A 16191-nucleotide genomic window follows, 5' to 3' on the forward strand; every position below is an offset into this window, starting at 1 on the left:
AACATTCATGATTGTTGGAAATGATCTTGAGAGAGGTTTTACACCTTGAATGGAATATGGAAATTTTCTACCCTTGCAATAGTAAACACTGAAATCCTGGTATCTTTATAATTGGTGTGTCTTTAAAATACTAAATTGTTTACTTAATCCTTCTGTCTAGGTTCCCTTGTTGACTAGTTGAGACAAATATAAGTATGGCCTTCTACAGTTATAAAACAGTCTTAGCTATTGCCCGAACAAGGTAAGCTGTGGAATCCCCTCTTCCCCTGAAATATTTATATGAACTTTCTTCTAGAAAAAAGATATATGTAAAAGGATAGGCTTGTTCCACAACAAATGAAAGCTTTGTTGCCTTTAACTATACTGGTTTTTAGGAAGCTGACATTTTATTGTATGTACACTTACCCCAGATTTTCTATATGCCTTAGAACTCAGGCTGAGTAATTTGTAGATGTATGGCACAGGGAAGAGAGAAGATGTAATGGTTTCAAGGTGATGCCTCTGTAACTAATGAATGTTACATGGGGCCCTTAGATAGAAAAATGAGTAAAAAGGCTGGCAAACAAGCCAGTCCTAGGACATATACCTGCCCTCGTAGGGTCTGTTATCACTTATTTATTCCAAAGAATATGCACTGAGAACTTACTATGGGCCAGATACATTGTACATTTTCCCTTTTGGCCCTTCAAAAAGTGCTTTATCTTGGTGTGCTTCAAAAACAGTCTGAAAGAATGGAAAAGCCCTCTCTTTGCCAGAAGAAATGTCTTTGCCAGGAACTTTCTTTGCCTAGATGGGTCTTATTTTTATTTTCAAACAATCTCATGTGCTAATTTAACTGAAGATTTTGAGCTGTTGCAAAACTAGAAGGTAGAGATCCCTGGCTAGGGTGCCCAATTCTAATTCTTATTCCTAACATTCTTGAGGAATTGTAGGTGAAGGACATTTGGGCCCTAAATGCCTCTCATTTGAGGGAGTCCATGGGCACCACACAGACAAATCAGTATTATGTGTTTGGTTAATTCCCACAGAGGCCATGAAGTGTTTTGTTCAAGCAATATTCCTACTGTCAGCAGAGTAACCAAAGATGCAAGCGTTCCACCTGTTTTTCAAACACAACCCCTGGTGGAAAAATGTTTGCTGTTAGATTTTTAAATTAATAGTTGCAGACGTTCGTGCTTGTGTCAGCAGAGCTTTTACTAAAGTTGGAACAATACAGAGAAGATTAGCATGGCCCCTGCGCAGGAATAGTTGTAGAGTTTCTAACTTGTAACATAGCAATTATTTTTAGGAATTAACTTATTAATATTTCTCATAGAGTCTATCATTCAACCATAAAGCACACTGTTCTTCAACTGGGGTAAAAAGTTACATTTCATTTGTTTATAAATATCATCTGCTTTTAAAATATTATAAATATTAAAATATTTATTTCTTTAGTTTTTAAGTTTGTAACAGTATGTGCTCAACTAAGAGGATGTTGCTCTTTATTCCAGATTCCCTAGCAATTTTGTCCATCCTATCAGCTCTTCTTATTCCGCATCATTTGCATTTCTTCACTTGCCAGATTCCCATTTAAATAAAACATACATGAAGAACTGTGTAAGCAAGAAGTACTCCTATCCTAATCAGTCAGGCAATAAAGTACTTCACTTACGAACTAGAATAATACAAGAGCTACACACGTCAACTTGCTGGTTACAAGAGGTCCCTGGTAAACCTCAGCTGGAGCAAACCCCGAAAAAGCCCCAGGTGACAAGCCCTCAGCCCACAAAAGGACCTGGCATGAAGATTAAGGAAGAAAAGCGATCTTATAGACAAAGAATTATGGGTGAACTTAAACATTATTACAATGGATTCTACTTGCTATGGATTGACACCAAAGTTGCTGCCAGAATGGTTTGGAGGCTGTTGCATGGGCAGGTGCTGACCAGAAGAGAGAGACGAAGGGTAGGCAAGGATCATATTTGAGAAAGAAAATGTAAAGTGAAAATGAACTATATGGCAACCAAGTTTTAAACTCACCTGAAAATTCATCCTAAAAATCCCAAAGTAGGAATAGTAATTGATGGTGAGAACCAGAGTTTCTTATTCGTCTGAAACGGACTTACTGTGCAATTTTAGGCAAGATCTTGAGATTTGTGCATATTTGCCTCTAAAATGGTTATAATTGTGTTTTCTAATCTCCCCAAGGAATTGAGAAGCTTCAAGTTTGATCTGTGGACCCGCAATAGAAACTGCTGTTAATATATTAAGGATATGCATTTGAAAAATCAGTCTTTAACAGACACTATGCTATTAAAGTACAGACCCCTGACATAGATGAAAGCTAACAGTAGATGATGTCAGCAATGTTTTGATTGTCATAGATTTCCTTGAAGGTATCCCATAGATGTTACTTCAGAGCGATGGTAAAGAGGAAAACCCTACCTTTCCATTTTATACAAAGCTGCAGAAAATCCGTCTAGAGTTTTTAACACTTTAAGGACCAAGGCAGGGTTTTTGGTTTCATATTTTTGTTTGGGGCGTGTCCTAAAATAATGAATACTGCCTATGCATTTAATTCTTTAGCTCTTGAGGACTTGTGCTGATTTCTTCCGCCTGGTTCCATTTATGGTGTTCGTAATTGTACCCTTCATGGAATTCTTATTACCGGCATTTCTGAAATTCTTCCCAGAGATGTTGCCATCAACTTTTGAAAGTGAATCCAAAAAGGTATGTAGGATTTTTTAACTTAAAAAAAAAATTATTGGACTCTATTCATTAGTTTTTAAGTTTATAGAAAAATTGAGCAGAAAGTATAGAGGGTCCCCAGATACTCCCCCCATTTTCCCTGTTATTAATGTCTTGCATTTGTGTGATCCTTTTGTTGCAGCTGAAGAACCAATATCGAGATATTATTAGTTAAATCTCATACTTTACATTAGACTCCACTCTTTTTGTTGTACTGTTCTATGGGTTTTGAAAAATGCATAATGTCGTGGTATCTACCATCACACCATCATACAGAATAGTTTCACTGCCCTAAAAATGCCCTGTGCATCATCTGTTGTTCCTCCTACCTCCCCCAACCAGTGGCAACCACTGTCTCCATAGATCTGCCTTTTCCAGAATGTCATATAGTTGGAATCATACAGTGTGTAGTCCTTTCATGGATCATTTCTTTTCTATCACTGCATAATATTTCATTGTATGGATGTGTCACAGGTTGTTTATTCACCTGTTGAAGGGTATTGTGGTTGACTCCAGTTTTTGGCAATTATGAATCTGTGTGCAGGTTTTTTTTATGATCATAAGCTTTCAACTCATTTGGAGTCCTAAATACATAGGAAAGCAATTACTGGATCGTATGGTAAGACTATGTTTAGTTTTGTAAAAAATAACTGTCTTCCGAAGTCTCTGTACCATTTTTCATTCCCACCAGCAATGAGAGTTCCTATAGCTCTGTATCTTCATCAGCATTCAGTCTTGTCAGTGCTTTGAATATCAGCCATTCTTATAGGTGTGAAGTGATATCTCATTGTTATTTTAGTTTGCAATTCTCTGATGATGTATGATATCGAGCATCTCTTCATATGTTTATTCGCCACCTGTAGATCTTCTTTGGGGATGTATCTGTTTTTTGCCCACTTTTTAATGGAGTTGTTCATTTTCTAATTGTATATTTGGATACAAGTCCTTTAGCAGATATGTGTCTTGCAAATATTTTCTCCCAGCCTGTGGCTTGTCCATTATCTTAGCCGTCTTTCACAGAGCTAATGTTTTTTATTTTAATCAAATACAAGTTATCAGTTGTTTTTGTTTTTGCATTGTACTTTTGGTGTTGTATCTAACAACTCTGCCAAGTTCAAAGTCACCTAGGTTTTCTCCTACATTTTCTTTTTTTTTAATTTTAAGTAGGCTCCGCACCCAACGTGTGGTTTGAACTCACGACCCTGAGAGCTTGAGTCCCATGCTCTACTGACTGAGCCAGCCAGGCACCCCTCCTACATTTTCTTCTAGAAGTTTTATAGTTCTGAGTTTTAAATTTAAGTCTATGATCCATTTTGAGTGACTTTTGGTGAGAGGTGGAACATCAGGGTTAATATTCATTTTTTTCTTTTTTGCATGTGGATACCCAAGTTTCCCTAGCATCATCTGTTGAAAGAACGATCCCCATTTCCGTTGAATTTTAACTTGTTTTTAACCATTAAAGAATAAAGAAAACAAAAATCAACTGCTCTCGCAGTGACTAGTTGAACAGCGGGCATGACTTAGCCAGACAGACCGTTTCGTGCTTGAGAGTAGTCCTGGAGAAGAGGGGTCCTCGCTGGATGGTCACTGTGAAGGTGACGGGCTGGGAAAATTAAGGTGGCCCCTTTGTTCTTTCCATTCTGTGCCACTCCCAACTGAGAGGTCTGAAGGCATGAACACGTGATGAGAGGACGAGCAGGACAACTCTTAAATCAGATTGGGAAATGTTTCCTAGAAGAGAGAACTATGCAACCAAGACTAGAAGAGTGGTAGAATTTTGCCACAGCATTTGAAAGGCTTTCTGGACAGGAAGAGTAGCACTTAAAATGGCTTACTTATGTGAAAGAGTATCACATAATCTGAGACATTGGGCGCTTCTTTGTGGTTGGAGCAGGGAATACAAGGGGATCAACTGTGGAAGATGAGACAAAGTGATGTGTTGGGGTCAGGTTGGAAAGTGTCTACCACCCTAAGGAATTTAGACTTTGCCTCTGACTGTGGTGAATAATGGAATGTAAATTTAAGCAGAGGGTGGGTAACACGGTTAGATCCGTATTTTAGAAAAAAATGATATTGCTGGCTGGCTAAAAGGATTGACGAGGGCAGAGCCAAAGGAGGGAAATCGGCTGGCATGCTCTTACAGTAGCACAGGAGAGAGAGGATGAAATGATGAAAGTGGCATTAGGAATAAAAATTTGAAGATACATTGGAGACACATGTAAGGGGTAGAATCAAATTGCAATATGTGACTGGCAGTGGTTTAGTTTACTTGCATTTAAGGTAATCAGGACCTAGAATTAATACCAGGGGATTCCACGGAATGTGTTCGTGCATGCAGGAAGATGGGGGCAATAAAGGAAGTGGTTTACCTAAAGATTCCTCTTTCCCCAACGCTGCTCATTCCCTAGATATAATACATACACACCGTGGCCACAGCTTTAGAAAATACGTTCTCTCTCTTTCTTTTCCAGGGACTAAAACAAATGAGAAAATGAGAGAGAGAGAAGCGGTGGTGGAGGGGAGGAGGTTGTGGGAGGCAGAGTAGGAGGAAGCAGGACTTTGTATTTACGTCAGATCAGAGCACCCATGCATTTCTCTTTAGTAGTACTTATCTATTATACCTTAATTTGTGGAATTACTGGATTATCATTAGTCACTAATGTTTGTCTTTCCCGTTAGACCAGAAGTCCCATGAGGGCAGCAATTCTTATCTGTTTTTGCTCATTTTATCCCCAGCACCTAGTACAAGGTAGATGCTCAATAAATAAATGAATAGATGGATGGATATGGATGTAGGAAATGGATGACTAAGTGGGTTCTAATGATGGTATTGCCATTGCCGTGTGTGATTTTCTTGGTTGAGTCTTTTAAGATTTTTCTAAAAATTCATGATTGCTGTGATTGACTAATCATTAGAATCTCTTGGGCAACTTAAAAAAAATATAGAGAATCCCATTCCTCTCCATCCCCCTGAGTCCTGAGCGTGGTTATTATTTTTTTAAAGATTTATTTATCTATTTTAGAGAGGGAGAGCAAGCAAGCGCGTGAGCCAGAGGGGCAGACGGAGAGGGAGAGAGAATCCCGGGCAGACTCTGCACAGAGCATGGAGCCTGATGCAGGGCTCAATTTCATGACCATGAGATCACGACCTGAGCCGAAACCAAGAGTTGGATGCTTAACTGACTGTGCCACCCAGGCGCCCTTAACTGTGGTTATTTTGAAAATGCTACCACACTGCATGTCTGATAATAAATGAGGATTTAGAAGTACTCGTTAACATCATGTCTTAAGAGTATACATTTAGCCAGCACCTTGCTGGCTCAGTCGGTAGAGTATGCAACTCCTGATCTCCGGGCTGTGAGTTCAAGCCCCACCTTGGGAGTAGAGATTGCTTAAAAAAAAAAAAAAAAAGTACATTTAATTCTCTTTTGTGTAGTGCTTTGTTCATATCTGTTATAACACTTAAGTCGGTATATTATAATTAATTGTATCTGTTTTGTACTGAAGCTATATGCTACTCTAGCATAGAGTTAATGTCCTAGTTTTCTTTGTTTGTGGCCCACACAAAATCTGGGACCGCTCTGGGACCAGGGGCTGGCTCAACTAGCAGCCTAGATGGTTTATACCAGGCTAAGAGATGGTATCTCATTCTAAATAATGACAAAGCTTCCACTGAGGGGATATTTTGGATCTATCAAATAATTATGGTCATTGTATTAGTAAGAAATAAAAGGTAAAATCAAGAAGTCAAGTTGCAAATAGAGGCTACTTTTTATTTGTTCTGGTTTTCACAAAACCCATTTAACTAGGTCTGAAAATAATATTAACATGCAAAATAGGGATGAACAAGAACAAAGTGACAATTCTTTTCCTCTCATCTTTATCTATGAAGTTGTAATCATGAAGGATTGATTAACTTTCTCCTCTTCTATTATTAAGGAGGAAAAACAGAAAAAGAAAATGGCTGCAAAGTTGGAACTAGCAAAATTTCTTCAAGAAACGATTACAGAAATGGCCAGGAGGAACAGGGCCAAGCTGGGAGATGCCTCCGTACAGTTCTCCTCCTATGTCAAACAGGTGTCAGTCTTTTGTGTAACACACCAAACAACTGCTAGGCTGGCGGTTATATGAAAAATTCATGTCATTGTGGATCTTCCAGATTGTTCACAGTCTCTGACTTCGCAAATATCTGAGTTATACACATACAATGTTGCAAACATTTATAGTAGTGTGGGGAAAAACCTGCCTTAAAGCAGTCATGTACTGAAGACGTTAATAACTTTTTGGAAAGAACTGTAGATTTAGAGCCAAACTTTTGAACTACTCCTGATTTTGCAGTTGACTCAGGCTGACTTGGACAGACTTCTTTATGCCTCTTGGTACCACAGGGCCCATTTCCAGGCATAAGATAGAGTCTATGAATATGCTTTGATGTGTCTTTCAAATAGTCTACAGGGAAAGTTGAACTAAGAAATACATTTTATAATTTTTTAAAAAGATTTATTGATTTATTTTAGAGAGGGAGAGAGTGTAAGTGAGTGGGAGGGAGGGGCAGAGGGAGAGGGAGAGAGAATCTCAAGCAGACTCCCCTCTGAGCTCAGAGCCCAAAGTGGGGCTCCATCCCTCCACCCATGAGATCATGACCTGAGCCGAATGCTCAACTGACTAAGCCACCCCCGGAGCCCTATGAAATACATTTTAATTAACATCTTTGTCCCACTGCCTAGGTCCAGACAGGCCACAAGCCCAGCACAAAGGAGATAGTTCGCTTTTCCAAACTATTTGAAGATCAGCTAACCTTGGAGCACCTAGATCGACCTCAGCTGGTTGCCCTCTGCAAGCTTCTAGAGTTGCAGTCCTTTGGAACCAACAATTTGCTCCGCTTTCAACTTCTGATGAAACTAAAGTCTATAAAAGCAGATGATGAAGTAAGAGCTGAACTGTAGCCACGGGGAATTAGCAAGGCTTGGGAGATCCCTTAGGGTGGCTTTGTGATAAAGTGTAGTATCTTCTCCTAGATCTGCTCCTGGATGGGTTCTGCAAACCATTGAGTGGTTTAAACAATCATTACCATGACAATCTGAACCCAGATTACTCATTTTAGGAGTTGTTTGTCGTACTCTGACGCATTTTCTGGAGAATGCCCTCATAAGCAGTTAGTGATTTAGTAATCTACATCAGTTAGGACCCACTAGGAAGGAACAGCCCCCAGGAGGTTCCTGAGTCTTCCATTGCTAAGGACAGTGCTCTACTCTCACACCTCAGCTCCCCTTCCTCAGAGCTGGTGCCAAAGTAAATATTCTGCTGGGTGAGTTGGCCTGATAAGGAGGGGTGGCAAGGTGTAATGCAGGGAGGGAGAGCCGAGCCTAGACATCTGATGGAGGAAAGGCATCATAACTACTAATTAGACTCCTTAAAAAATGGAAAGAATGTTTCTTGAATCAGAATCAGCTGCTTTAGAGCATTCTGCCTGAGGGAGCAGGATTCCTGGAACTGAGAAAGCACGATCCCTGTGGCCTCATTTAGATTTCAGCTGTTGCTTTCAGAATTTTGGAATAAACAATACTGGTCCCAGAAGTACCCTAGTTTTGGGTCACACCAAGCAGAAGCCGTGTTATCTATCGAGTGAGTTTTGTGGACCAGAGTTAGGGCCATTCCCGGGTGGAGGTAGGGGGATGGTAGGGGAAGAGTGATTCCGGGACATCCAGCAAATGGTACCCCGCAAGCTTTTCAAGTGGAATATTTTCTAATGAATCCTGAAGGTGCCATGAAGGGGAAATGCACGTCAAGAGGGGAGAGGATTACTCTGGTGACAAAGTGTTGGGGAGGAGTTACGTGACTACTTCTGATATTAATAATACTGGTTGGCAAGATTCCCCTCATTTTCAGCTGCTGCCCCTTTAGTCAGCGAGAGGACAATCCGATGTGAAAGCATCAGATATGGTGTTGCCCCTGATTTGTTGGAATGTAGGATTCAGTAAAATTGGAACCAAGAGATCCAATGCCATTTCTTACGTTGCTTTCAGGTAATTGCCAGAGAAGGGGTGAGTGCTTTGAGCGTGTCAGAACTGCAAGCCGCCTGCAGGGCCCGGGGGATGAGATCCCTGGGTCTCACTGAGGAACAACTGAGACAGCAGCTCACAGAGGCAAGTTGCAGCTCTCCTGGGCCCTTTTTGCTAGAACTCTGTCCCCTGTGATTTGTAGACCTCACTGTGATTTCTACTTTTCAGGCGAGCCGTCCCACCTAATTTGCCTTCTTTAATTGAGCAGTGGGACGCTGAAGAAGCTAGATTTATTTTTGATGGAGACAGGGTACTCTATTAGTTTTCTTTCTTTTTTAAGTTTAAATTTCACTTACTTGACATACACTGCAATATTGGTTTCTGGCGTAGAATTTAGTGATTCATCACTTACGTACAACACCCAGTGCCCTCCTCATACCCATCACCCATCTAGCCCATCCCCCCTCCCACCTCCCTCCATCAACCCTCAGTTTGTTCTCTATCCTTAAGAGTCCCTTATGGTTTGTTTCCCCTCTCTTTCTCCCCCTTCCCGCATGTTAATCTGTTTTCTTTGTTAAATTCCACATATGAGTGAGATCATAGGCTATTTGTCTTTCTCTGACTGACTTATTTCACTTCGTGTAATACACTCTAGCTCCATCCATGTCATTGCAAATGGCAAGATTGCATTCCTTTTGATGGCTGAGTAATATTCCATTGTGTATATATATACCACATCTTCTTTATCCATTCATCAGTTGATGGACATCTGGGCTCTTTCCATAATTTGGTTATTATTGATAATGCTGCTCTAAACATCAGGGTGCATGTACCCCTTCGAATCTATTGCTGCTTAAACAATGACAACAAACTTAGCGGTTTATTAGCTTACATGTTCTGTCAGAAGTGCAGGCTGTATTTTATCTGGAGGCTCTGGGGGAAGTCTCCATTTCCAGGCTCATTCAGTTTGTTGGCTGAGTTTAGTTTCTTGCAGCTGTAGGACTGAGGTCCCATTTCCTCACTGGCTGTCAGCCCCAGGCTCCTCAGCCCTGCAGGCCCCCTGCATTCCTCACCTCTAGGCCCCGTCCATCTGCAAAGCTAGCAAAGGAGAGCTTCTCAACACGAGGCCCCCCAAAGGCTTCACATCTCAGACTTCCCCTTTTTGACCTCTTGCTCCAGATTTAAAGGCTTCACGTGATTAGGTGAGACCTACTCAGATAACTTCCTGCTTTCAGATCTGCTGACTCGCGACCCTAATTATTTCTGCAAAATCCCTCACGGCAGCACCTAGATTCATGTCTGAATAACTGGGAGAAGGTGTGGGTACACTAGGGACTAGGAATCTTGGGACCACCTTAGAATTTTGCATACTCCAGGTATTTTAAGGGCCCCAGACAAAATCTCAAATCCAAGGCCTGTTGTGTATGAATCCATCTGGAGGTCTGAACCTTGCCCTGAGGGCTCAGCTGGGACTACTTTCTAATTAGTACCCCAAGCCAATGTAAAGTGTTAGCTTTGGCAACAGATGTTTAATATTTTCCCACTGACAACATATTTTAACTAAGAGCATCAATGTTTTCTTTTTTTTTCAAGATTTATTTTAGAGAGAGAACATGTGCACACATGAGTTGGGGGAGGGGCAGGGGGAGAGAATCTTTTTTTTTTTTTTAATTTTATTATGTTAGTCACCATACAAGAGGGGGAGAGAATCTTAAGCAGACTCCCCGCTGAACACGGAGCTAGATGTGGGGCTCAAGACGGAGCTCCCACCTTGATCCCACAACCCATGAGATCATGACCCGAGCCAAAACCAAGAGTCGGACGCTTGACCGACAGAGTCACAGGCACCCCAGAGCATCAGTGTTTTCAAACAAGCAGTAACTCCTATTAAAATTCTCATTCTTGCAACTGTAAGAAATGCTATAAAGTATATACAAATTATTTTGGAATAGGAGCCACTGTTGTGACTTTGAAACCGTGTCAGGTAGCTATTTCCTTTTACCTGTTGGACCTGCTCTGGCTGGAAGATGAACATATTGTAGAGAAAGGTTCTTAAAATCATTTATTTTTTTGAACATAGAGCATTGAGTGGGTTCATACGTCCAATAGCTTTCTTGAAAGAGTGTATCATTTTTCCCACCAAGGAGTGAGGATACTAATCCAGCCATATGATATTCGACACTGTGTATTATCCAGAAATTCCTGTGTTAGGATACAGGCAGGCATTTCATAGAAAGGAAACTCTAAGATGATAATCGTATGAAACATCTTAACTTCACAATAAGATAAATTAAAACTATGAGATATCACATTCACCTGTTACATTGGCAAAGATCAGTTTGATAATACACTGTGTTGTTGAGGGTTGGGGAGAGGGGCATTCATGCATTGCTGATAAAAAACCTCCATGGAATCTTTCAAAATTTAAAAATGCATTCACTTTGACCTAGAAATTTCACTTGTGCAATAAGACATATCTATAAGATTATCCATTGCAGGGGCACCTGGGTGGCTCAGTCGTTAAGCGTCTGCCTTCGGCTCAGGTCATGATCCCGGGATCCTGAGATCGAGTTCCGCATCGGGCTCCCTGCTCCGCGGGAAGCCTGCTTCTCCCTCTCCCACTCCCCCTGCTTGTGTTCCCTCTCTCGCTGTGTCTCTCTCTGTCAAATAAATAAATAAAATTAAAAAAAAAAAAGATTATCCATTGCAGCACCATTTATAATAGCAAAAGATTGGAAACAGCCTAAAGTTCATAAATAGGAGAATAATCAAATTATGGCCTTTCCGTGCAACAGTGGAATCCTTTACAGACGGTTAAAAAGGAAGCAGCTCTACAGCTACGGGTATGAATCAATGTCCAGGATATTTCAGTGAAAAAAAGCAAAGGACAGAACAGTGTGTATAGATCGCCCTTTATGTGAAGATAAGAAACATACAAGTGTTCGTATGTGCACAGGATATCTCTGAAGATTATATAAGGAACTGGTAACAGTGGTTGCTTCTAGGGAGGGAAACAGGGTAGTTAAAGGATAGGAGTAGAAGGCAGGCTTATTATTGATTATATTTTATTTACTTCTTGAATTTTGTCTCTTGTCCTGTATCTATCTATCTATCTATCTATCTATCTATCTATCTATCTATCTATATATCTATGTATTTATTTTTTTAAAAGGTTGGCCAGTTTGATACTTGAAAATTATATTCATTCTTATTTTAATGTTTCTTTCTTTGGTTATGAGTGAGTCTTATTCTTTCCCCTTATCTGCTCTGTGTCTAAGAGAAGATACTTAGCTCCTTTGATCCACAGTCGATTTGAGAGGTGACTGGAATGCTCCCCCTCCAACTCAGAGGATCCCACTGTCGCGAGGGGGGATGCAGACTACAGCCACTGGTGCTGAAGCCAGGAGACTAGTGTTCCCATCCTTGTCCTGCTGCTGGTTCCCAGCACGTGCCTGGGGAAGCTGTGAAACCAGGGAAGCAGTCGGTGATGGTGGGTCATGTCCAGTTCTAACATGCTGGGGTTCTGTCCTGTTTTATTCTCCTTCAATTCTCCAGTGGCAGGACCTCCACCTGAAGGAGAACGTCCCTCCTTCTCTGTTGCTTCTGTCACGAACCTTCTACCTGATAGATGTGAAGCCAAAGCCGATTGAGATACCACTAAGTGGGGAGGTGAGTGCCCGGGATCTGGATTTCCTTAACTGGGGCCTCTCCACAAATGTCTTATTTCCTCTTGCAGTTAAAGTAGACATTTCTTTTGGAATATCTTTTGGCATTTGGTCCAGTGGGCTTTAAAATCTTTAAAAAATTCCATAAAAAAATTAAAATTGCTAAAACTAACTCTAGCTATAGAGCTCTTACTTTGTTCCAGCTCGATTTAGGAATCCAGTTTATTCTTTCTCCTTAACTATCTAGTCTTCATTAGCAGACTCTTGCTCTTCTGAAACTGAATGGTTCCTCTTCTTTCGTGTCTATTTCATTTGTCCAGATTCCTATTAATTTTGAAGCAGTGAAAGGCCAATCTAGAATATAAACTTTTTGTCTTCCTTCCACTCATTTCCTTAATCATTTTTTGTTGCCTTTAATTCAACAGCTTTTTTTTCCCCCCTCTTGGCATTTTACCAAAAAGCTCAGGATTAGCCCAATCACTAGAGCATCTTGCTCTGGCAGAAGGGGCCTCTCACCTCTCTACTTTGTGGCTTCATGTCTAAGTCAGAATCTGTATGAATGAGAAAGGAGAGACCATTGTGGAAGATGCTGCACATGTGGTTTAGTAGATGAAACTAAGTTCTCTGAAGTGGGGACCCATCATTTTTAATTTAGTTATGCTAGTGATTCCTTGGACAAGCCAAAGGAAATGATATGAAGTCCAGCATGACAAATGTACTCCAGGGAACACCCTCGTGCTTTGCCTTTCCATATTTCCAGAGACTGATCAGATTTGGGCTTTGTCTGGGAAGGATTTGAGGGAGAGTGGGAGCAATTTTGGAACCCAGACCATCTTCTAAAAGGCAGCCTACCTGGTTCTTACTCTATCTTTGGTCTTTAAGACAGACCAAATTTGTCATTCTTAGACTGTTCTCAGGAGCAAGGAAATCTTGGAATAGCACAATATCTCAGAGCTAATTTTGTGTTCTCGGAATTATTCTAGAGGGGCATAAACACTTCAGCCAGATGTTGCTTTTTGGAATGTTTGAGAAAGACCTAGAAATTAAGGACAAAATGACAAGCTCCTAGGCATTTTATTGGTTGTTTTTTTTTAAACCACATTTTTAAACTTCTGTTTTCCATATATACAAAATGAGAATAAGTAGCATGCTAGGTTCAGTAAAGAATTTAGAGATGTCAAGTTAAATATACTTTAATTTTGGATATATGTAGCTCTTTTCCCTCCCAAGTACACAAAGCAATTACTTATTTCCAAAGAGCAGTGACATATTTACTTTTTAAATCTAATTATAATTCTTGAAAATAGGTTAGCTAGCTATTCTCAAAATACCATGTCTTCCATTTTCCTCATGTTGCAGGAGCTTCTATTAAGCAGCACCTACCATTTTAATAAATCAGAAAAACTTATCATTTATTATTAGACACCAAAAATGATAAAGATGTCAATTTTGAGTAAGTTATATCAATGCTATTAGAAGCTGATGAGTAATTGAGAAAAGGCAACCTTCTTTTGTCAGACTGAAAACAGGACTAGAATTGGCAAATCAGGAGCTTGTTAATGGCTGAGGACTTTTTTTTTAAATTTATTTTTTAAGTAATCTCTACACCCAACACTGGACTCGAACTCACAACCCTGAGACCAAGAGTTGCATGCTCCACCGACTGAGCTAGCCAAGTGCCCAGACCGAGGAGTTTTAATACTAGAATCTCATTAGAGTGCAACTTTTGTATGTAGGGAGCTCAAAACTCCAAGATAAATAATACTAAGTTGTTCCTTCAGGGACATATTTCATACGTTCTCCTACAGGGCATAGTTGGAAGAAGTTAGGGATTTAGTGAGTGGAAAGCAAGTTGTGCTAGAAAGCATTAACTATTGTAAAAATGCTTTCGAGTTTCAGGAATAGCAGAAAGCTGATGTTCTTATAAAATACTTCTCTTCCTAGTCTCCAAAACCAGATATTCCTGTGGAATCACCTACTTCTCCTGAATCTAAAGAGACGCTGGTGGATTTAGCACCTTCACTGAAGGGAACTAAGGTTAGACTATTACTTTTCATTTGATTAATTAGGTTTAAAAATGAAAATAAGTTAATTTATCCATTTTTACCTCTCTTAGTGAAACTGAATTTCAATACAATGGTGTTCTTTAATCAGGACTATTTATTGTACTATCAGATCTGTTTCTTAAAAAGGTCAACATTTGGCTCTATGTAATTAGGTTCCAGACTTAGCCTCTTGAACCTGTGCGGGAAGATGTGGTTGTTTCACGCTCCTGGTGGTCACGGCAGTGTGACTATAGATCGAATACCCATTTTGTTTTAAATCAGTAACCCAACTCTCAGTTCTGCTGTTCAAGGATGAAGAATTTATACAGCTGCCGCCCGTTCCCTCGTCCCCCACAACACCATCAATGCCTATCCCATTACCTAAAGGACCCATCACTTCTGCTAAAGAAGCTGTAAGTATCTGAAAAAAGAACACATTTTGTCTCTAGTTATTTTTAAGGGCAGTGAGAATCTAGAGTTGTTACTATTGCAAAACACCTCATGCTTCTTCCTGTTATCCAAACAGGAAGTTGTAGGCTGAACTTTCGTCGTTTTATAACCACTACATTTTAAAAACTCAATTATCCAAAAGCAAAAACCACCCCCCCCAAAAAAACCCCAACTTATCAACCAATGCAGTTGTGGATGAGGCCTAAACATGTGAAGTCTAGAAGCTAATTACAATATAGGCAGATTCTTATTTTCTTTTGTGCCAGATGGAAATAGTCCCCATATGTTGTGTATTTCACACAGGCTTCAAATGTCAGGAAATACTAGCAGGAAAGCAATTTAAATCTTAGGAGAAATGTATGTAAATAAGAAATTACTTATCTATCTGCTTTTCCCGTTTGGATGAAAGAATTTGGGGCGGGGGGGTCATGGGAGAGTTCGACCAGCTCTACTGGCCTCCGAGGGCCGAGGAAGAGAGCCGGCCAACACGCAGACGCCCTGGGGTGGACACCCAGGGTCCTTGCTGGCAGGTCGTCTTAATTTTTATTATCGAGGTGAGTTGCATACTTGGATTTGACTTTGTGGTCTGTCATTATTTGATTAAGAAAATAGAAAAGGGACTCCTGAGGAGCTTCCACATCTCACTGCGGGCAGTGCCTAAAGTCCTTACGTTTTGTACCCAGACGCTCCAGGCCAAATCACAAAAGACAACACAGAACAGCAAGGCGAGTTCAAAAGGAGCATAAGGACCAGCGGAGGATGAAGCTCACTGTCGTCAGCTCCTGCCCGCAGTGGTGGCATCCATATAGGACCGCCCAGCTGAGACGCTCTGTGTCTGGTTTAAGCAGAGGATCAGCCATGTCTTCCTTGGGGTAGGCCTTTGAGGCCTTGTACCTGTTCCAGATGATGTCAGCAGTGAGACCAAGTTCAGACCATTTAGAAATATAATTGCAAAGCCAACTTCCTCTGTACCATGATGTCATCCCACTAAACTGTGTGTAAAGCCCCCTCCCCATGTTATTTTTGAACAGCTTCGTATTCCTGTGCATGTCCTTTAAGGGAGGAATTTTTTTTTTCTTTTCTTTTCATAATGGAATCAGCCTGGCACCTTAGATTCCTCGAGTAAGGACTTGGAAACTCCAAAACCATTGTGAGACCACCTAACTTTTTCAGGGATCCATCAGTAGGAATAGTGCCCTGGAAGCAAAGCACCTTAATGGGATGGAATGGAGGTACTCCCCAGTAAGGCATTTCTGGATCTGAAGAAGAAAAAGCTTTGTGGAGAAGAAAACGGGGAGC

General features: G+C 40.6%; 1 protein-coding gene and 1 non-coding gene across 3 annotated transcripts; both read left to right on the plus strand.

Annotated features, from left to right (window-relative positions):
• Positions 1-194: 194 nt before the first annotated feature.
• LETM2 (leucine zipper and EF-hand containing transmembrane protein 2) lies at positions 195-15638 on the plus strand. Of its 2 annotated transcripts, XM_021681575.1 has the most exons (10): positions 195-241; positions 1494-1947; positions 2569-2712; positions 6670-6807; positions 7458-7658; positions 8757-8876; positions 12288-12401; positions 14342-14434; positions 14754-14855; positions 15576-15638. In XM_021681575.1, the coding sequence occupies exons 1-10, from the start codon at positions 195-197 to the stop codon at positions 15636-15638; spliced, it is 1476 nt and encodes a 491-aa protein (XP_021537250.1). The 2 variants fall into 2 exon arrangements, with proteins under 2 accessions (XP_021537250.1, XP_021537251.1); XM_021681576.1 differs by lacking the exon at positions 2569-2712.
• LOC123324195 lies at positions 1175-1284 on the plus strand. The gene has a single exon (XR_006539684.1). It is a non-coding gene; the product is annotated as a U6 spliceosomal RNA (small nuclear RNA).
• Positions 15639-16191: the final 553 nt, after the last annotated feature.

The sequence above is a fragment of the Neomonachus schauinslandi genome, chromosome 2 (genome assembly GCF_002201575.2).
Source record: "Neomonachus schauinslandi chromosome 2, ASM220157v2, whole genome shotgun sequence".
NCBI classification, from domain to species: Eukaryota; Metazoa; Chordata; class Mammalia; order Carnivora; family Phocidae; genus Neomonachus; species Neomonachus schauinslandi.